The 22,966-nt window shown below is 43.2% G+C and overlaps 2 protein-coding genes across 3 annotated transcripts in view; one reads left to right on the forward strand and one right to left on the reverse strand.

The window, feature by feature from the left end:
- BRINP3 (BMP/retinoic acid inducible neural specific 3) overlaps positions 1-8,268 on the reverse strand; it is a 199,927-nt gene extending 191,659 nt beyond the window's left edge. The window contains exon 1 of one of the 2 annotated variants that reach the window (XM_002189920.7): positions 8,019-8,268. The gene's annotated coding sequence lies outside the window, so the exon portion shown is untranslated. Of the gene's footprint in view, positions 1-4,768; positions 5,444-8,018 lie in introns of those variants that run through there. The other variant, XM_012575151.5, reaches the window with a different exon arrangement.
- Positions 8,269-8,380: 112 nt separating this feature from the next.
- On the forward strand, positions 8,381-15,238 carry LOC121470307 (uncharacterized). The gene is made up of 4 exons (XM_072932482.1): positions 8,381-8,861; positions 9,158-9,246; positions 9,649-9,762; positions 10,267-15,238. The coding sequence occupies exons 1-4, from the start codon at positions 8,381-8,383 to the stop codon at positions 10,441-10,443; spliced, it is 861 nt and encodes a 286-aa protein (XP_072788583.1). The 3' UTR covers positions 10,444-15,238.
- Positions 15,239-22,966: the final 7,728 nt, after the last annotated feature.

A 22,966-nucleotide genomic window follows, 5' to 3' on the forward strand; every position in this document is an offset into this window, starting at 1 on the left:
CCTTTTTATTATGTCTTTCAGACAAAAGTGCTCCAGATCTCACAGCATATTTTACAGCTGATTTCACAGATGGCATATATGGTGTTCAGCTGGTATAAATGGATGGTTAAAACTCCTTTCAAGTTCCTCATCTTCAACCTATTTATTCTAACAGGAGAAAACAACAAACTTTCACCACTTGTTGTGCCAGCTCCCAAGGCAGGACTCGTAGAGGCTTCAAGAGACCATTTTTCTAGAGCTGATCCTACTCAAAACTGTTGCAGGATTTTTCCACAGTCCCTTTGCCGCAGCGTTCCCAGCCTGTAACCACTGCATGGGCAGTAGCCAGATCCTCTTAAATGTTCATGTTATAGCTATTAATTTTTTATAGCAAGAGTAGGGACTTTATGGCTGACTGAGCAAAGATTCAAGCTCCAGCAAACCAGTCTGGGGCTAATTGCAACTCAGGATGGATAAAGCTTGATTGTACAAGTCATAATTATGTTATGTGTACTGGGCAGCCTGCTATCTCACATAAATCTAGCTCCAAAGCTGCCTTGCAAGACTTGATTTTTGACAAGATTAGAAGAAATTGCAAAATTAGAGAGAAAAACAGCAGTCTGTCCGCTAAAAGATGTCTTTCTTATGAACATCATGCTACAAGGAGTGAAAGTCTGAGTTTGCATCAGGAATTGCAATCTCTCTACTGTTTTAATATAGGTATCACCCAGTCTGAAACTGCCTAAGTACAAAATTGTCACTATTTCTTGTTGTAGCTCATAGAAAAACATTCTTATTTAGTAGAAATTTGTTAAGCTAATGTTGAGGAGCTTTAAACATTCAGTAGTACCTGCACAGTGCTGAATGAGAGACACATGTCTGTTTATGAGGAATTACAGATCACTGCAGTCTCTCTGATTATGAGGATCATCAGTTTTCTTTATTATAGCCTATTTTTTTCCAGAAAGACAGAGAAAATGTTCTAGACTTTGCCTGGCCAAGACAAGCAAGCATGAGGAAGTTAAGCTGGTTTATAAATAAGAGCACTTAAAAAAAAAAAAAAAAAAAAAAAAAAAGCCACTACCATGTCTTCAACTAATGTAAGTCAATCTAATAAACTCAAGCTAACAGAGATCTTAAAGGGTACTTAGGTAGTTACTAAAGCTTTTACTTTTTAAGACAATGAGTCAGATTTACATCCCACGGGAGCAGCGACTGAAAAAGAGAACATCACCAACTAATGGCTCTCTGTGAAATAAATCCACAGTCTCCAGAGACTGGCAGCAGGATGAGTTTTGACCTGCATGAACAGTGCTAATTTACCTAAACAAGCATCTTCCTTAGAAATGTTGGTACCTAAAGGCCTAAAGGAATAAGGGGATTAATCCAAGAAATGCTGAGCAGCTACATGTTCTAGAGAAGAGGAGGTGGGTATTATCTCTGCCCTAAACTACAGCAATTTTAACCTTTAGGGCAGCACATTAAGTACAAATCATATGGAATTATTCAATATTAAAATGGTTGTAACGCATATGTGCTCTCTCTGTCCAGCAAGTTGTTTATGAATAGGGATCAATAATGTTTTAGGTGAAATAAAAATGTACACTTGGGCTGCCACCTCCATCCATGACACTGTTTTTCAGCATTTAGCAATATTTTTCACCAGTGATGGTAAGCCTCCTCAGAAACAGATTTCAAATAAAGGAAAAAAAGAAAATACTAAGAAATACCATTTATAATTGATTTTAATAATCCCATTTGACTCCAGTGTGGTCATCCATGTTCAGCTAACCAGGTGCTTTTGTTATTTCCAGTAGATTTATAAGTACTGAAAGAGCTGAATTAGCCCTACAGAATTCTCAGGAGTCATGAATAATATGGGATTAAGGGTATAGAGCAGTGCTCTGACTCCCCAGATTTACGTCCTTTACTTCCAATGTATAATGAGTGCCTTACATTCCACTTTTCTCATTAATCAGTGCTGGTGGATGTGGCAATGAAGGTGTTACTGCAAATCAGCAGAATTTTCCCCCATTAATGTAACTGCTACAATAAAGGGATCTGACACACCAGCCTTACGCTGTCACCTCATTATAAGAGGAACCACTACAGTTTAATAGTGTTAATTTAGTTAACAATATATATTGCTCGGTCAATCTTCTTCTGAAGGTAGAACAAAATCTGTGGCCTTTGTGAGAGGCTCATTAGTTAAAGTTGAAAAGCTCTGAGGTGGCAGAATGTCCTTCTTCCCTCTCCTCAGCGCATTTTTTTGTGGCACTCGGAGCAGGTGAAGACTTTCAGTGGGAGATAGGGAACTGACTGAGCTAAATAATCATTCCCACAGTCTGAGCCAGGGCAAAAATGTGATTATACAGATCATGGGTGTGAATCATGCATATTTATATCTATGTATAAACCATATTTGTGTATGCACACAAACTCCGGTACATATAAATTAGCAACTTCAAAGCTGGAAGGCCAAATTTATTCACACTACAGTTTTTAGCAAGGTGATGACTCCAGTCACAAGGTGCTGATTACCTGCAGCTCAGTGGGGTTTCCTCAACTTCATACAGAAAAATGTTGATTTATCAAAGATGAAAAGGTACTGAGGCCTAGAACAAGTCACAGATTCTTAGTTCTTAAGTATTTTAATGCTATTTGACTCAAGAGGTACGGAGCTTCCCACTGCTTAGTAAGCAGCATGTACCTTCATAATGCCCACTTTTTCCCCTTCTAAATCTGAAGCTCATCTGGGCTCCAGAATATTGTTTTGGGAATTGATCTTGCTTTTATTGACTTTAATAGGGATGTTCTCATCTCCTTGAATTGTCCAAGATGAGGCCCTCACTGAACTCACATGTATTGAGCAAAAGGAAAACAATGATATGAAGAGAATGTAGCTGAAAATTTAGATTTAAAAAATGTTCTCTTATGCTGATATAGGATGAGATCAGGAAGAAGTTAGATTACTTCCCCATGAAATGAGTGGCTGTTGTCTACTACCTGCAGCTCTAACAGGACAGTGGCTTCAGTGCAACCTTTCTCAAAGAGCACTTGGGCTCTGTTTGTCAAAGTGTATTTCTGCTGATTTTGCTCCCATATGAGATTACTTGTGTTTCAGGAGAGTAAAAAATGTCAGCTTCTGGTTTTGAGGAGAGGTGAAGCTTTGGGAGGATTCTGAAAGAGCTGCACTAGGTATGCCTGAAAGCTAGAAAATAATGTTTCCAGAAACTATCACCTAATACCTTCCACCACTCTTTTTCTTCTAAGGAAAACTTAGGTAAGTAGTTTGATCATCCAATTTTCCATTCAGGTTTTCAAAAACTGCTGAAGAAGCAAGCTTGCTGGTAAAAAGAACTTCCTTTTGTTTTCAGTGGGTGTTGCATCTCAAGCAAGAAATTACTTAGGCTGATCACAATCAGACATGATTTTGAATTAATACAAATGAAGGAAAAATATTTTAGTCCCATAAATAATTGTCTAGGACTGAGAGGAGTGACAAGTCACTGCTCTATGTGACTAAAAAGTAAATTTTTGGTCACCTTGGTGTAAACAATGAATTGACTTCTGTAATTAATTCTTCACAGAGGCATTCAGAGAGTAGTAGAAAAAATAGGAAAGGATAAGACAGGAGGATTGCATCACTTGAAGATTCTCAAGTTGTTTTGTTGGCTTGTTGTTCAAATGCTGCCTTCTGCACTGAGTGCTGTAAAAACATTCAGCTGCTTGTTTTCATGTTTCTTAGTTATCGTTTTCACTCACAGCGTTTCAGCATTTCATGAAGAAGCACCCCAAACACGACTCCAGTGAACTCAGCATCTGTTGGGGAGGTTTGCTCTCACTGGAGGTGGATCAGCTTACAGAAAATATCACAGACCTTTTTTTTATTCCTCTCCTGCTTAAATTATACACGTCTTAGAGAGAAAAATGCTTGGAGGCAAGAATTTGTAGGTAGTTTCTGGGTGGAACTCTGCTGATTAGCACTGCAACAGCGTCTGAGACCGAGGGTCTGTTGCTATGCTTAGATACAAGAGGAAGAGATCCAGTGAAATGTTTCTATTCCCAAAGCTGGTCTTGTGGTAAAGCTGATAGAGCACCTATTTAAAATGAGTAACTCCTTGTAGGGATGGAGTTGAGCAATGACAGCAGTCTGTGAAGTCTGATATCTAAACGGATTGCTCCTCTGAAGTTATTTCTTCTATCCTGTAAAATGTTAGCAGGGCCACTCTAGCTTTATCTCTGCACTTAATGTGTCAGAGTCACTCATCTCTGAACATACAGACTCTGTAAGGTTCTGACTTCACTTCTTTTTACAGCATTCTTTTGTGATGTTGTATTTAATAAACATGGGCTTTTTTCTAGGAATGAAGTTATTTTTGGTTTATTTTCTGACAGACTTGCTTGTCAGATATATGTCTCTGAACTATTCTCTACATTTTCTCAAAATCAGGTCTATCTCACTCTAGCCTTCATTTCATATGGATCCATAACTGATTCTGCTGCTACAACAGAACAGCCTTCTCTTATCACATACATTACATTTTTCTGCCAGTCATGAATTCACTTTACTTCACATGCATTCACTTGCTTAATCTCTACATGAAATCATTACAACTCGAAGCTGACGTAGTCTTTCAAAACGGCTCCCGAGCAGTAAATCATGCCACAATTCCACTTTCTTCCCACTCCGTGCTACACAATTTATCACTAAATGAAAGCCACGCGGCTAATGCGCTTGAATCCGGCAGTGAATCACAATATAGACTGCTGGTAACAAAGCCCTTACCTTTTTAAATGCATGCTGGTCTCTAAGTCTCTAAGAGATCGCAGCCCAAGGAGCAGGTCCGCCTGGCGATGCGCGGTGACACTTTACACCCTATTTTCTTCACCTCCCTTCTTACAGCACGCTACATCTAGTTCACGCTGCCGTCTCCGGGATTGGCTGGTGCATCTCAGAGGCGCTCCCAGGACTCCTGCCCGGAGCACCCTGCAGCCCTGCCTTAACCCTTTGCGGTGAAGCCTCCGCTCCCTCCGCGGCCAGCCCCGCCGAGCCCGCACGGGCTGGCGGCTGCGGGGCACGCACCGCTCCCTGCAGGGGGATGTTTTCCTCTTTCCCCCAGCAAACGAGCTGCCCTCGGCTGCCGAGGATGGGGGGAGGCTGGGGAAGGGCGAGCCGGGGGTCCCGCGGCCGGGACAGCTCGCTCCGCCCGGAGCCGGAGCAGCCCCTCCTGCTGCCGGGGAAGGTGGCTTGTACCCCCCGACCCCCGACTTGTCAGCGGCCCTTCCCCCGGGACCTGCCCCGAGGACACACAGAGCAGCGGGGCAGATTAAGCCCGGGAAGCTGAGAAGGCAGGCTGAACGCTGACACGCATCCTTAAAGGTGTCCCCTCTGCCAGAGCCACCTCCCTGGATGTCCGTCTGCCACCGGCAGCACGGGAAATTGGGAAATTAACTCCCGGCCAAAAGGGAGTCCCACATCCACGCAGCTTCAGGGGAGATGGAGGTAATCCTTGGCAGTGAAGCCAGACACGGGCAAGCAGGGAGCCTGGACATCTAAATACAGGGAAGAGAGATGTTTGGGAGCATTCTCTCAGGAATGGGCCGTGGGGCTCGGGAGGTGTTTTCACACCGCCAGTGTATTGTACAAAAAGCTGAGGAACCAACTACGGCAAAGCAAAAGCTGCCCGGCCGCTGCCCATTATTCCTCTGCTTTTTCTGAGTCATCCAACCCCGTGCATCCCTGGGCTGGGGATGCAGAATGCTGGAAATCAAGGGTAGTGGGAATCTTCGCTATTTATCACACCTGACTCTTGTTGCAATCTCCCATTAAGCCCACGTTACTCACATTGATTTATTTGGGGCTGTATGCAAAGGGGTTGATGTGCATCCCCTCGCCTTCCGCTGAGCATAGAAATGCCACCCGCTCCAACCTGTGTCACTTTTGCCGCCCAGACACCGTTTTACTGCCTTCCGTCATAGTGCCTGTGAGCTAAACAACTCCACTGCCCTCATCCTGTATCTTACCGTCTCCCATCCCCGTCAGCAGAGGGAAAATCGAGTGCTCTTAAACCCGGGAAATATTCTGCTGATGGGCACATAAATCTCTTCTGCAGAGCGGTAACATTTAAGCAGCACGGCAAGGCGATGCTCACTGGCTGAGCTATTCCCACTATAACATAAATCCCTCAGGACTTGCTGGTTTGTTTCGGGTTTTTTTTTTTTTTCTCTTTACTAAGGGTTTAGGGGGTGGGGAGTGGAAAGATTAAAAACAGGTAGAGGTTTTGAAACGCACTCCCTGCCTAGGGAGGGAAGGGGGGGGTATAACTGCACGGAAACTTTCCTGAGCAGCCTGGTGCAGGTGGATCCCGGCAGCAGCAGCGCCAGAGGCGGGTAATTCAGGGGAAATGTCTGGGATTTGGATTTGGTTAATCACCTCAGTCTCATGGAAAGGTCCAGGGCAGGAGGAGGGGGGGAGGTGGCAGAGGGGCAAGTCAGCGGGGGATGGGAAAACCTGCTGGAGTCCCCGGGAGAGAGACGCTGAGGTGGAAGGAGGTAAGTAGGCATGGGGGCTTCGAACTGGTGGGAGAAAAGAGGAGCTGGAGGAAGGGTGGATTTTGGATCCCATGCTTGAAGGGCTTTCTCACTACTCCTTTCCAGACATCAGCCAGCAATCTGGCGGCCGAGGGGGGAGGCAGTAGGGTGGGGAGGGGGAGGGTGGAGGAAAGAACAAGAGGGGAGCACACTCTGGCATTGAATTAGTCTTTCCCATCTTGTGCACGCCACCAGGCAATAAATTCGGATCTTGTTATTTCTCCCTGGCATCTCTACCTGCCTGCAAGCCTTTAGCACTTTCCTGGTGATTCCTGCAGGTACTGCTTTGGAGACATGATCGCTCACACAGACACACACACACACAGACACACTTATCCTGCACCCAAATGACAGAGTTACACGGAGCCCAGTCATGTTTCCTCCCTGCCTTCTGCTGTTGACCGTGGGAGGATCTCTGCCGCTAATTAGAGACACTGAAATCCTGGAAGTATCAACAACAAATAGCACTCTGAAGGCACTTGTCCTTTTTTTAAAAACATAACATGTTTATTTCCCTTGGTTTTTCCTCTTTTTTTTTTCTTTTTTTTTTTTTCTTTTTTAAAGAAGCCCCTAGTTGATTCAAGAGCCCTACCTCTACCATCCATCTACCTCTACCTCAGGTACATGTATAGGCGTGCGGATGTTTTCCTGCGCTCCTCAGGGGCCCATTTTTGGCCAGCGAAAAATGCAGGTATGCCCGAAAATAGTGATAAATAAAATCAGGTGCGATGGGATTGAGAAGTGAGGAAAGGACGAGGAGGGAGCTGCGGCAGCGGCTGGACAGGAGGACAGAAGCCCCGGCAGCCGACCCCGCTGCCGCCCCGCACCCCTGCCCCCTCCCAGCCTGGCCAGCGCCACTTCCCAGCCCATGCGACGGGACCTGAGGTCTGGAAATCCTTTCCTATCCCTTCAGAAGAATCCTTCCCCACCCCCAATCCTGTGCAAGTTCCTCAGGGCACGGGGAAGAGCAATGAACTTTTGCACCTGATGTCCCCCCGCGGGCTCCCAGCCATTCCTCAGGCGCGCTCCCGGCTGCTCAGCCGGCAGCGATCCTGTCCTTCCCCCGGCACGGGGAGAAACCCTGAGCCCTTCCAGCGTCCTCCAGACCCGCTCCGCCTGCAAGGGTTAAACCGGGGAACGGAGCAGGTACCGTGCCTGCTGGAAAGATGAAAAAATGTGATGAATAAGCAGTGGAACGGCGGCTCTGGAAGCGGTGCTGCGGTGCGCGCTGCGATCAGCGCCGAGCGCGGTGGCTGGGAATGAACGTGGGCAGAAAGCTGGCGTTTCCTAATTCCTTCGAGTTTAGAAAGTACAGCCAGCCCGTTGGGGAACAAGGGGAAGCAAAACTTTTTTCAATTTATCTTTTCTTTTTATTTTTCCCTGTTGTTTTTAGTGTCCTTCCTGTTGGAAGCACGCCACCTGAACGCGAAATCAAATCTACTCACCGGGTGAAATTGCAGGAGGAGAAGCGGCTGTGAATGAAACGCATCCCAGCTCCAAGCATATAGTCCATGATCTGCGGCTTCAAGCTAGAGGAAGGCTGAGCAGGGTGGGGGGACTTTGGGAACCAGCAGCGGTTCTGTGTGTGTGACAACCCATTTACACCGTGCGTGCCTGTCTGTGTGTGTGTGTGTGTAGGGCAGAGAGAGGATCCAAACCCGAAACGGGGGAAAGAGGGAGGGGAGAAGGAGGAGGGGAGAGGGAAGCAAACCCGAATAGCAAGAGGAGTTGCGAAGAGGGATGGGATTCGCTGGGGTAGATGTGGGTTGTGGGTTTTTTTTTTTTTTTTCCTTCTTTTTTGGTGGTGATGGAAGCGATTCTCGAGGAAAGAATAACAAACTGTGGGACCAGCCGCAGGCGGGAGGAGAAGGGCTTTGCCCACGCAGGTGGAACACAGACAAGACCGCACCGAGGAGCGGGAGGCCGGAGCCAGCCGGGAGGGTCAGAGAGCGCCGGGGGCTCATCCCGGCAGCCGCGGCCGGGGGGGGGACGCTCCCCTCGGGGCGGGGGCGAGCGGAGGAGGGGGCGCGGGGGGCCGAGACCGAGGTGGGGGGAGCGCTGGGGCCGGGGGCAGCTCCGTGGTCGAGGCACAGCGGGGACAGGGCTCGGCACGGGGGCAGCTCCCGGGGTCGGGGCACGGCGGGGACAGGGCTCCGGGGGCTCGGCACGGAGGCAGAGCGCCCGCAGGGTGCGGGTGGCGCGGCACCAGCCTCTCTTCCTCCTCCTCCTCCTCCTCCTCTTCCTCCTGCGCCCGCAATCCAGCAAGGCACGGCGGCGATACCGACCGGGTAAGAACATACCTGGCCCCCCACCCTCGGCCAGCCCTTTGTTTCTCATCTTTTTATTTCATATTTTCCGCAGCCGTGCTCCCCGGCCGGTGCCGCTCCGCCTCGGAGCCCGGCACGGAAGGGCTGCGGAGATCCCTGAGCGGGGAAGCGGCTTTTGGGAGAGACCCCACGGCCAGGAGCGTTTGCGGGGCAGAGGGGATGGGCGGAAATTCCCCTGCTCATCACCCGCGTCCCTCTCCTGCCCCGGGTAAGCGGAGCATCGCCCCTCCATTTCCCCCGCTTCTCGATGCTTCCAGGCTCTCGGCATGGAAATAATGACCTGGCTCGGTGGAAACATCACCCTTCTCTTCGCATAGTGGCTCCGGAATGCGTGCGGAATTTGAAGGTGTGTGGGGTAGAGGGAGGCAGCGCCAGCATTTATGGAGCTTGATGTATGTCCCCCGACAGACACGCGGTCATGGCTAATAAAAAGGCTTTTCCCCGGGCACAGGTGGGCTGGGAGCTCAGCGCGGGTAGACGGAAAGGCAGAAGGTGTCAGGAGCAGCGTGCAGAGCAGCACGGAGCTCCGCATCCCTGCAGCACAGCAGCAGGGCTGTGTGCGACTCACGATTAGCAAGATCAGTGAAATGAGCGCAGGAACCGCGCAGATGATGCGATGTGTGTGCTAGGCAATATGGAGCGTTCCACCAGCACCTCTCTGCTGGGCTCTGTGCGGTCTGTAAAAGAGATGGCAGTTTCTGGGATTTTAGTAAGAAGCTTTTTGTCTTCTTTCTATTGTCTCTGTAAGCACCAGTGTGAAGCATTCCAATCTGTTTGCCAGCCTGGCAGTTTTATGTTTCCAGAATCTGCTGGGGAAAAGTCGGAAACCACAGAAACTCAGGATTCCTCTGGCATCACATTGGTTTGTTCCTGTCAGCGTATCTAATCATTCTTATGCTAAAGAATCGTGGAGTGAGCTGATCTTAGCAATGATTTACGCTGCTTGGGGCTTTATTGATTTTTTCTATAGTGAGGACGTAAGAAAAGGAATGAAGGGGGGATGATACAGTTTGTAAAGAAAACAATTCAGTGTACATTTCAAGTGTAGTGTCTGTTAAATATGTAGACATAAATATGATACTTTATGCAGTTATAAAAACAAAAGGTCTCTTTGCCTCAGGGTATGATTTCTCTTACGGCAACAGGTAGCAAAGGCTCCTCTGCCCCCTTCTCTCCCCTTATCTCCTCCCCTTCAGCTCCTCCTGATAAAATGCGGTTTAAAAGGTCAGCCTGTTTATGTAAATATTGTGCCTTTTTAAACAAAGACCGCTGCACATCAAACCTGCAATGACAGCCAAATAGACTTGGGATTCAAGGCATTCAATAAGGGTACTGTCCTTTTTCTAAGAGTGATAAAATCTCGCAGAAAACAAAGGACAGACGTGGTGTGTGCCTGGGATGGATCAACAGCGCCGGGGCGCACATGGGCAGCAGCAGCGTCACGGCAGAATTTGGTACTGCAATGTCCACCGGACCTTTACTTCGCATGTGTGAGAGAGAGGGACCCACAAAATGTATAAAAAGAGATTTGCTGGTATACTAACGCCTCTCTGCTCTTTCCTTCAGGTTTCTTCTTCTCTCTAGTGATGTCCTAGGCTGAACTTGCTTTGCAGCTCCTTCACACCAAAGGTAGCTTAAATCAGCCAAGGAGGATTTTGCATCCAATCAACCTCACCCTCCTAATGAAAGAGATTGACTTCATTAGTCTCTGGCTCAGACACCTCACAATAAGGTGGAGTTTCTATTTCATAGCATTCAGAGGTGCAGTGGACATAGTCTGGTCTTTATTTCACTGTGCTCTTTCCCTCCCCGCCTCCTTCTTTCACCTACAGAGCAGGACAACTTGGTTTTCTCGGGAAGTGTCAACTCTTCTGGCTCTTTTCCACTTTAAATTTAATAAGAATATTCTGATGTTGTTCACTTCACAGAATAATAGAATTATGGAATAGTTCATTTGTGAAGGGACTTTAAAGATTATCTGATTCCAGGCACTTTCCACATCCCACTAGAACAGGCTGCTCAGAAAAAGATTATGTCCATTGCCAAAAGGTTAAAAAAGTTACTTTGGAATTACAACAGACAAACATTACAACAGATCTTTCCCTGTGGTCAACTCCAAGACCTAATTGCCACCACAGTTTGATTTGAGCCTTTAAAATCATTCTGAAGCAGAGTTAAAGGGTTGTTGAGGATTATGATGCCTTTTGTTTGTAGTCTTAATAATCTGTGGCCTTAAAATATGATATAATTTTAGGGCAGCATACTGAAGTCACAAACAATGGAACAAATTGCACTTGAGTGAGGCAGAAGCTTACATCACCACCAAAAATGCTAAATCCAGATTGGGACCCTGTCTGCAGCAGAATCATGAGGGAGGAGTGGCACATGACTTAGAGTCATTAGAGTCCTTTGTCCTGTAAATCTGCATTTAACAGCAGTGTATATCTGCGTTTCTAAACACATTTTAACAGCTAATCCCATAACTTTTATTTTTCCTACTTCATATGATAAACTTTTTAATCCTCTTTCTTCCAGAACCTGCTAAGTGCTTCTCGTTAACTACTGAAAAATGTAATTTATTAAGGCAGTTCAGTAGTTAGTCTTACTTTGCAACAGGCAAACTAAGTTATGCAAACAACACTGCAGTGTTGTTGCAGTGACTTCCTTCTCCCAGCTTTAATGAATTCCCTGCATGCTACTCTGCTGTAAATTCTCCACCTAAAAATTCCATCCACTATGTGATGTGTCAGGGGAAACCACACTTGACTTTTGAAACAGTTGGGAGCAGCAGAATGATAACCTACTAAAGTGCCTTGCCCTTAACAGAAATTATGGCAAGCAATTAAAGTTAGAGCAAAAATACTTAAGCTTTGGACTGCTTATATTCTTTGTGGTTTAACTTGGGTGAATTTTTTTTTAGAAGTCCGAATTGAATGTCAAATTTGCATATTTATCCAGAAAACATAGGGAGTGCTTAATTGCCTGTGTCCAGCTTGGGAAGCAGTGCTTCACTATTCATGAGTTTCATTTCTAGCTACTGTTTGCAGCCATAAATTGACCTGAGTATTTAAACAAGCCCTGTAGTTGCCCATTACAGAAACAAATGTGCCATATTTAGAATATATCAGAGACCTGGTCACAGAGGAGATGCTTCTACTCCACTGGTGCTGTGGTCTGGCAGGGGTGGGGTTGATAGTCCCAGGGCATCCCTCCGTGCCGCGCTTTGCACTGGGAGCTGGAAAGGTGCCGAAGACCACCCTAGGTCAGGGGTGGCTCCGTGTGGTGAAAAAACTTCTCCTCCAACCCGTGCTTCCAAAGAAAGGCTCAGCAGTCTCTTGTTGTTCGGTCTCAAGGCAGTTTATTGCAAGTTATCTAAAAGATTTTCTTCTGGGGCTGCTGTGGTTTGCTCAGCAGCTCAGGCAGAGGCACACACACACCCTGACATCCTCTCTGACTCCCGACTGCTTCTTCTCTCCCCGCCCAGGGCTGCTGCTGTCTTTTATATGGTACATTACGTGTTACATGTTTACCGTTTTCCCCCAATGCCTATTACCTGTATTAAATGGTGCCTTTTACTCTAAACCAATCTGTGAGTGCCAACATCACCAAGAACACGGAGCTAAGGAAGAAGAAAGAGGGAGGACAGGACAGGCCCAAATCCCTCCATCTTAAACCCTCTGACCCCCATGTACAAAACTAAAACCCCCCTGTACAGGACTTAAAACCCCCCTGTACAGCACCCAAAAATTCTTCCCTCTACTTTGTGACTACGTCTACTATAATATCTAAACTTTTGTGACTTCTTGTTCTTCCTGCAAGGTTGGTAAATCGTTCCATGGTTCAAACCCAAAATCACAGCTGTTTTCAGCTGCCTGCCAGGGTCTCAAATGCTTCTGACCTGGGCCTGGAACCTCCAAAAATGTCTGAGGGACATTTTGAGTTCCAACAGAAAGGAGGTGATAACACCCCAGGTTTGGCTGCTGCTGGGCAGGGCTGGCACAACTCCACTCTATCAACTTTCCCTGCTCTGGAGGGGGCAGGGAGTGGGCACAGCTGCCCCAGACTGACCAAATGGATATTCCAGAGCATGTGACATCAGCTCAGAGACAAAAACCGAGTGGGGATGGAGGACTGGGGAGGAGGATGTGTTATTTGAGCATTTACCTTCCAGAGCAGCAGCTCCATGTGCTGGAATCCTGCTTCCCAGGAAGAAGCCAGACCTTGCTAAGTGATGGGACGTACAGAATAAAATCTTCAGGTTTTCTCTTTGCTTGAGGGCACACAACCTTTTACTTTTTTTTTAGTAAACTGCCTTATCTCAACCTATGAATTGTTTTCCACCTTAGTTTCTCTCCACTGTCCAGCTGGAAGGGGGAGTGGGTAGAGCAGCTTGGTGGGCACCTTGCATTAACACAGATATGATTCACTTGAATAAAATTATGCCCACTGAGCTTTTCCTGACTTGCAGAGGATATTATTTTTAGGATCTCCCAACATTTCACCTACAGCAAAATGAACTAATACTGTACATTTTTTCCCCAAAATATCAAAGATATAAAACATGTTTCCTTATTTATTTACCATGTTCTTTGGCAGCAGGGAACAAACACAAAGGCTGGGGTTTTTTTCAGGCTCTTGCTGTCATTGAACCACCAGTTTTCCTAGACAGAATAACCTCTTTGGAGAGGTGGTATTTCACACACTACTGCTTTCAGAAGGTATTAATTGCAAGACCTGTAAGCTGAACTCAGCAGACATAGCCAGACCCATATGTCTAGGAGAGACACAAAAGCACCTGAGATGTGGAGGCACAAACTTCTGCAGTGCTTACTGACCCCTATTCTTGAAAGATTTCAGGCTATTCTGTTGAATCTTCACAGTCATCTGTGTCAGGCAAAGTGCTGTGAGCTTCCCTTCATGGCTGTCCTGGGACAGGCTTGGTTTACACTTGTTAATTCTTAAGGCATGAAAGACAAAGGATGTCTGCTGTCATACAGTGTGAGAGGGAAAATCAGCACTTTAAAATGCTCCCAAACCTTGACATTAAAGCTGAAAAGGTCAACAGGAAATGAGTTGTCTTCAAATCCATAGGACAATGACAACAGCAACGTGCTGCAATACATTACTGACTCTCTTACTATTTTTTTGAGTTCTGGCATATCTTGGACATGTTTCAATGACCAATAACCATGCAGGGAAAAATATAAAAATATGGGTTTGCATTTTTAAAATATCCTCTGATGTATTCAGGTATTTCTTCGACTTAACTGGACTTTACAAAATCACAAAATTACAAAATACTCAAGAAATATTTGTAGAGAAAAAGGTAAAGGAGGAGATGCATTTGGAATCATGTTCAAGTGTTGTGGTGGAGATTCCTGTGCAACAAATGCCTGTTTTTCTTTAGATGTATTCTGTTGCTGAGAAGGCCTGTCCTATGAAAGCTGTATAATCTGTATTTCTGTAGCTGATATGATGGACAGAGAATGGAGACCCCTCTGCCACAAGCACTGTGAAAAGCACTGAGCTCTGCAGATTTGTACAGGAATTGAGGTGCAATTTTACTGTGCTTGTGTTTAAATAAAGGAGTTATGCTTCTTCTGTTGGGTTTTAGCTCCACGTGACCTTAGTGTTGACATACAGAGTTAGAAAAATTCCGACCAGTCCCAACTGTAGAAAAATTCCTAGATAAATTCCTGCCAGCTGTGCCACTACCTCTGTGTAGTCAGAAAGGGATCCCTTCCAGACCAGGAAAGATATTAACACAAAAAGTCTCTTCCTCTAGAGCTTGGATCTGAAATGTATTTGAATTAATGGTGTAGGACAGACAAAGAGCTGAAATTATTGGAAGACTCCTCAATGAATTTTCTGTGGCACACGTAGAAGAATAAGACCCACATTCAGAAAAAAATGAGTGTCTGGAAGGGTGGTGGAGTCAAGTGAAGTTCAGTTGATGCTTTGCAGTGTCAAGGAATTGCACAATAGAAAGGTAAGAGATTTGCAAAGTGGCTGTGCTGTGAGGAAAAACTTGTAGAAAATGAGATTTGCATTTAGAAAATAGATTATTTTACAGATATTGGTTCCATTTGATAGTCATTCTCTGAATAACATCTGCTGCATTATCTCAATAAATCTGGTTATCTCCCACAGAAATGAGCTGAGCAAAAGATCTGTAGTAAGTTTTGAAAATAACCTTTGTTATTATGTGTCATTAACTCATAAGAATCAAACTACATGGCCACTAATGACAGTGAACAAGAACAATACAGTTTCTTGAACATTCTGTTCCATGCATTTCCAGTCTCCAGCCTGCACTTAAAATACAGCAGTTTTACAAGCATTTCTCATTTGCCTAGGCTGTGGAGTTAATGAGGTAGTGAAAGCATGAAGAATTTGTATGGATGAACTCCATTTACCTAATTTCCAACCCAAACATAACAATATGAAAAATAAGTGATATGTGTATAAAATAGTGTATTTTTTTTTTGGTTGTTTTTTTTGCTTTTCACAGTTCTTGTCTTGCAGCAGTCCAGGCTGAGTCACTGTGGCACACAACAGGTACGTGTCTTTTCAGCAGCCATCATTTCTCCTGCCTCCCAGCTGCTGGGGGGGTGAGAGCAAGGAGATACCAGCTTCTCTTCTCAGTCACAATAGAAAGGAGGCAGTAAAAAAAAAAAAAAGCCTCTTCCATCATTTTTTTGGTTGTGTTCTCCATTTGTCAGAGCAGTAGAGCACAAAGCCCACATGGATTTTGTGAAGCACCCTGGTTTGTAAGTGTACATTTCAAACTCCAGCAGATGAGGATGGCTTTGTGTCTTCAGCATGTGTTTTGCTGAATCACATGTCAGCAGGAATTTATTCTTTTAAAGTGTTGCAAAATGCCTTTACCAGAGCCATATTTCAGCTGCCTTTCTTCAAATGAGATTGGAGAGAATAAATGAAAGAAGTAAATGAAATCTCAGAACCTGGTTCAAAAAAGATATAAGTTCAATTTCAAGTTAGCTGTCTTGATTTTTCTCAACCCAAGAAATAACATCCACTTTTTGGCATAATTCTGACACAGCAGAACACTGTCTTGTTCCTAGCAGGACATTAAGAAACCAAACATCATTCTGTTGCTTGTTTGACTTTTTTAAAATAAGATAAAGACATGAAAAGTAACACTGCCACAATGTATCAACATGGGATAATCTCAATGTCCCTATTAATTTTACACTTTAAATGTTAGAGTAAAAAAAAAACCCTACAGGATAACAACAAAACAACCCTAGGAAAACATTCTAATTGAGCACTATTAGGACTATCTAGAGGAGATGGAAGGTCTTCTCAATCCGGAAGTTAATGGGCAATTAATTGTATATAATTATATCATTGGCATTATCTATACATATATATAAAAATAAAATATATTTTAATATAAAAATATATTATATACTATATATATATAATATATATATAATTATATATATAATTATATACTTGTCAGTATAAAATTGGCATTATGTATGTATTATATGGTGAGCATATATGTTGGGATTTTGTCTTTTTTGACAACTGAGCACTCTTAGAGTCTGAATTGAGCTTGGAGCTACAAGATGGTATATGTATTAATTCAGTTGTAGCTGCTATGGTTTAACCAGTCCTTACCCTACAACTGTACCTCACAGTTAGTGCTCCAATCATTTTCTCTTCTTAAGAAATAACCCTAGCCTGATTTTTTCCCAAATTCAATAGTCAGCACTCTTGTGGTTTTAATGCAAAGACTTGCATAAATAGAAAAAAAATAAAAATAAAAATTGCTGCTACAAATAAATGAAGAAATCATTTGCAGTTTCTCTGATTTGTGAGTTAGTAAAAAAACCCAACTTTTTAATGTATCATTACAATTAGAAAACCAAAGGCAAGGCTGTCATCTTTTCTACAACAAAATAGAATCCTCGGAAATTAATTTTCCTTTCACAGTAGGAGGAAAAGAAAACAGTGAAGTGCAAAAAAACCCTCTACTGCCACACCTTCAAAACAAGTCACTCCTAAGAAAAGCAGACATCACCAATTTTCCAGAGCAGCCATTGCTCATAGCCTGGCTTGGCACCAGTCTGACAGTGGGAGGTGGTCAGGGATTGCCTTGCCATCAGCTGGGGGTTCTGATTTAGTTTTTTTGTTATTGTTTAGCGTGTTTTTTTACAGTCATTAAACTCTTTTTGTATCAATCCATGAGTTTTTCTCACTTTTGCCTTTCCTGTTCTCCTCTCCCATCCTGCTTTAGGGTGGGGAGGGAGGGGAGGAGGAGTGAAGAAGCAGCTGGGTGAACTGGTGACAGAGGTAGTTAACTCTCCACAGCCTCCAGAACCAGGTTTGGAGATGTAGAAGTTGTTCTGCCTTAGTATTTGTGGAGGTTTTGGCACAGATTTGTTTGCATGTAGATAGTCAGCAAGGTACCACAAGCAACAGTTGATAAAAAAGTGTTTGATTGTCCTGGTTGCAGCTGGGCTAGAGTTAATTTTCTTCTTAGTAATTGGTACAGTGCTGTGTTTTGTCTTTAGAATGTGAACAATGTGAATCACACACTGAGGGTTTGGTTGTTGCTCAGCAACCCTTACCCTAAGTAAAGGATTTTCCTTATATTATTATTTAATTTATTTCAGTTATTAAACTGCTTTTAACCTATGGGTTTTACCTTTCTTCAACTCTTCTCCCTGTCCCACTGGAGGGGCTGGGGATGAGTGAGCAGCTGAGTGGTTCTTAGTTGCTGGCTGAAGTTAAACCACAACATTCATAAATAAAGTAATGTTTTATGCTTGTCACAGGTAATTGTGGTGCACTTTACACTGGATTAGTCAATCTCTCTTCCTGCAGGGCTGTAAAGCTGGCAAGTGGCAAAGAACTCTTCTGCATAGCCTGCCAGTGAGTCTGTTTATAACAGTACTGGGAGTATTTTCCATTTGCAAATCAGCAATTGGAACAAAGAAGTAATTTTAAGTTATGCTGTTTCTGAATGTGTTTATTGCTCAGCGATTACTGCATCATCACCTGCAACATCTTGCAGTGCTGGAAAATGAAAATCATTATCCTAACAAGTTTTCTACAGGATTTTTCATTCAAGTTAGCTAAAGGACATGCAGATTGTTTCTGCTAGCTTCTCCATGAAAATCTTTTTCTGCATCCAAAATTCTTCTCATCCTACTCAAATATGGTCCACTTTAAAGACTCCTCTCCCAAAACACTTCATTAGGATTATTGATGTCTCTGGCCAGCATTAAACACAAACTTTTTTGGTCACAGAAAACTTTTCCTGGAGACAAGCTCTCCCTGGTCTCAACAAATATTAAACTTAATTTGTAAGCAGCTTGAGAAAAATTTCTCTGCAATATCTTTTCGTAATCCATCATCATAAAGGTAAGATCTCTACCTACATTCACAGTGACATAACCCTTCAGCACTGCAGCTGGTTGTAATTACGCACAAACCACACAAAAATTGCTCCCTGTGCCTCCTGCCACAGAAATAATTTAGACCGGTGGTGAGCTGACTTTGGCCAACTGCCACTCACAGAATCACAGAATATCCTGAGTGGGATGGGACACACCAGGATCATCCAGTCCAACCCCTGTCCCTGCACAGACACCCCAACAACCCCACCCTGTGCATCCCTGGGAGTGTTGTCCAAACCCTCCTGGAGCTCTGGCAGCCTTGGGGCCATCCCCAGCACCCTCTGGGGGAGAACCTTTCCCAAATGTCCAGTCTAATCCTCCTCTGGTACAGCTTCAGCAATTCCCTGAGTCCTGTCCCTGTCACAGAGATCAGAGCTGCATCCATACTGCCCCTCAACAGGAGAGGCAGAGAAAATCAGATTAAAAAGCTGGATGGGTTGAGATAAGGACAGGGAGATCACTTATGGGTTACTCTCATGGGCCAAGCACACTCAGCTTGGGAAAAATTAATTTAAATGATTACCAATTAAAAACAGAGTTGACAAATCAGAAAGAAAGACATAAAATTAAAACAGCACATTCTCCTCCTGCTTTTTCCCATTTTACCTCACTCCATTCCCAGCCCCTCTACCTCCTCCCTCATTGCTGAGCAGCCCAGGGGGATGCTGTGACCTCACTGAGCCTTGTGGTCAGTCCCTAACAGCTCCTTTCTGCTGCTCCTTCCTCTTCACACTTTTCCCCTGCTCCACTGTTGTTCTCTCCACAAGGGATGGATGTCTTCTCAGCCACCTGGAACACCTCCTCTGCCTTTATCTCCACTGACCTCAATGAGTGTTGGACTGTCTCTCATCATCTTTTCCCTCACTCTTCTGCCTGTCCTGAATGTTTTTCCCTTTCTTAAACACATTTTCACAGGGGCACCACCAACATTGCTGATGGGCAGCTTTGTCTGCACCTTTTCTTTGAAGGAAAGGGAAGAGTAAAACAGAAGGGGAATTGACTTGCTGGATGAACTCATCACTACATGGAGAGACACCTTTGCTCAGTTCAGATTTTGCATTTACTTAATTCTTCTTTTAAAACTTGTGGTTTTGCCTTTGCTCAGGTGCTCATATGCTCTCCTGAAGAGAAATGGATCAAAAAATATGCTTGAGTGCTTTTTGAGATGTAGCCAAAATCTCTATGTAAACAGAGAGCCTGTAGCATGTGAAGGGAGTCTGTTCTGGTGTATTTTAAAGCCATCACTGGGGTAAAAAACCCAAAATTCTGGCAAGTGCATCTCATAAGTTTTCAATGTAGGCAATGAACTAAATCCAAAGACAAGGGAGAAGAGGTCCTCTCTTCTTTGCATGGAAGCTTCATCAATTCTCACTGCGAGAGCTGCAGTAGAATATTGCCTAGGACTTTATTAGCTTTGATAATTTGCCTCTATTCTGAAATTCTAATGACACCACCTGCACAATGACAGGCTGAAAAAGCACTCTAAGCTTCTCTCCAAGTGTTATTTTGAGACAAGAAGGTGCATCATAGAGCACATGACATGAAAATCTAATATTTGCCCTTTCTATGCAAATCACAGACGTTTAGGGAGTTGGACAGTTTGGGAAGATGGTAATTAATATTTTTTTTTTATTTCAGGCTGAAGAGTAACTTCCATTCCCTTTTTTAAAAACCCCCAAATGCTGCCAAAAAATAAAGGCTTCAAAAGAGAAGAGACAAATAGAGAGCCTTGTACCCATGCAGTTGGCTGTCTTCTTTTGTATACACTGGCTACACAAAATGGGAAATTCTGCCTTTGCTTCAGCATATTTCCTCCACAGTAAGAAGCCTGTCTTTGAGGGTTTTAGAACCATCTTAACAATAATTCACATTTTTCACATTTTATGTAAACAGGATTTTTGGGATAGCAGTTTTCATATTATCTTTGTGGCTGAATTCATAATGCCAATTGCAATCATACTTCCAGAAGCATGATTTCTAGTTTGGGAACTGCTGGTCCAAAGGAAAGATCAAGATGATCTCTGTCTTCACACAGAGTTTAGACCCAGAAGGGCCCAAGCTTGGTTTGGTTTGAAAATGACACTTTCCAAACACCAAGTGGTGCAACTTCTCTCCACTGCAGGGGTTGGGTGTGACATTCACATTCTCTGGACAGAGAGACATAATTCTGTCTCTTAGGAGAAGTATAGAGAAAAAAAATCTTTATTTTTACTCTTTTGTTTTCTTTATGTAGAATTTAGTATGAGGACTGTTTACTTGAAGTAATTGTTTGATTAGATTCTAATAAAGGTTGTTTGAGTTTAATAACCAATCACATTTAAGTGTGTCTCGGACTCTCAGCAGAGTCCTGAGTTTAATTTAGTTAGACAGGTAAGTAACAAGTAAGTATGTGAATAGTATAGTATCTCTTTAAAGAGTATATTAATGTAATATAGTATCATTTTAATAAAACTATCCTTCAACTTTTTAATCTAAAGCCAAAAATCATCATTTCTTCCCGCATCCAGGGATTGCCACAGTTGGGACCACAACTGTCAATGGAAATCTGGATGTCAACAGAGCCTTAAAATGCCCTAAAATGGCACCTACTTCTGAGCTTCTGGTGCAGGCTCAAGATTTAGAGATGCAGGACATACTTCCTTCAGCTGTACAGAATATGTTATAATGTAATTATATAGGCATGCCGGTAACTGAGAGGAGTCACAGCCATCAAAGGCATTAGACCTGACTTTCAGCCTCCTTTGAGCTGTCTACTGGACTTGTGCATTAGAATCATCTGAAACCCAGACTATATTAAAGGACTCAGTCGTGTTAGAGGTCTTTTCAACCCATATTGGCTTTATAATGCCCACTAAGGATGGGAAAGGCCTATATTCCCAAAAGGTGTGGCATAGCCAGAGGGGATCTGTACAGCAAAAGTGTTAAGGATGTGGAATCTCATGATGAGTGTTTCAGGAAGAGAGATGAAGTTACATTAGAAAAATTAAAACTGTGGCCTGTCTGCTAACACTTATAGTCAATCTCTTAGTTTGATTCTATTAGTAAAGATTCCAGTTTGGGAGCTCCAGGATTGCTCAATGGTGAGAACCAAAGTGCAATAATTGATGTTGATGACCAGATGCACTTTAAAAGCCCATTCCTGGTTTGGATTCAAATCCTATTCCCTTATTTTATTTAGCTGGAGCATAAAAAACAGTTAGGGCTCCTATTCATTGCATCTAAGTGTCAGTGAAAATGGCACAAACTGAGAGCACCTGACCATCAGAAATTCCAGTCAGCACAGGTTGCTCAGAGAAACCTAATCTTCGAAGCCACATATATCTTTAATTATATTCTGCCAAATCTATTGTTTCTTGATATCTCCTAGGAAATACTTATAAAATAAGGGAAATAAATGAGCCACAAACAATAATAGTTTCATTTCAATGGGTGTCTTGTCCCATCTTCAGCAAAGGTGTAACTACTCAGATTTCCCTTCTGATCTATTTATGCAGTTTTTCCAAACTAGTATATGCCTGTTAACATCCATTTAAACAGAATAAGAACACAATAAATTAATTTATCTTATAGATCTTCAAATGAAAATTTAGAAACATGAGACACAAGTTCTCCTTGGCACTACAATTATAAATTTGACACACACTACTATGTATTAACCCAAGTCTCCTTTCATGGTAGTTGCTTGAGCATTAATAGGGTCTCCTCATGGTAAAAAGCTCCAATATATTTGTGTCATGACCTTATAGTGAAGAAAAAGAACACAGCTACTACCAGGGAGACTTTTAAATCAGTACAAAGTCACATAAACTCATATCTCTGTCATCAACCACTACATGGGAAAAACAGCTGTTTGTTTATTTTAAACCCATAATTTAATAAAAAAATTATACAGAGTCCAAGTTGTCAATTCTAATGACAAGTTTGGTAAGGAACATAGGTAAGCAGATTCTTCATTAGATATTAACTTTAAGGTCATGCTGTAATTGTTAAAGGGTTTGAAAATTAATATATAGCATATATATACTAAAGGAATTGTAGAAAAAGAAAAAAAGAAATTGAAAAGGCATAGCAATCAAACTATCAAACTCACTATATCTGTTATCTGTGTACTTACATGCACTATTTTATACATTCAGCTATCTCAAAAAATTAACGGAGATTGTTGCAGAAATTTGTCATTTCAGCTGATAGATCCAGCAGCTCACAAAATTCATCCATGAAGAGGGAAGAAAACAAGAGAGCCACAGTTAAAAATAGCAAGTCTTTGAAATAAATGTCTTATCTCCATCCTCAGCAAAAACAGTTGAGGGTTTTTTGCTGACCACAGGTTGATAAAACTGTAGTGGATAAAATCCCACATTGGTATTGTATCAGAATAATTGATTTTGTCAGAAGTAGATGGATTAAAGCAGCTAAGCACCTGGCCCACTTTAGGCACTGAAATTAAAATCTTGAAAAACACACTAATTCAAATTCACTAAAATGTTTAGATTAGCACAAGATCACTGTGCTGAGCACGATAGAGAAAAATCAACTTCTTGTAGGAAAGTTATATACTGAAACAAACCTATTCACCAGTTGGTCACCCAAGGTATATGACTTTTACAATTACTAGTAAGAAAACCCAAAAATTAT

This window comes from Taeniopygia guttata, chromosome 8 (assembly GCF_048771995.1).
Source record: "Taeniopygia guttata chromosome 8, bTaeGut7.mat, whole genome shotgun sequence".
NCBI classification, from domain to species: Eukaryota; Metazoa; Chordata; class Aves; order Passeriformes; family Estrildidae; genus Taeniopygia; species Taeniopygia guttata.

Bases quoted from the DNA above. Each gene is read 5' to 3' on its own strand.
- LOC121470307 (XM_072932482.1), top strand. From the start codon at position 8,381: ATGGAAGCGATTCTCGAGGAAAGAATAACAAACTGTGGGACCAGCCGC. The intron at 8,862-9,157 runs GTAAGAACATAC...CGATGCTTCCAG, and splicing joins ACGGCGGCGATACCGACCGG to GCTCTCGGCATGGAAATAAT. The intron at 9,247-9,648 runs GTGTGTGGGGTA...TGTCTCTGTAAG, and splicing joins AATGCGTGCGGAATTTGAAG to CACCAGTGTGAAGCATTCCA.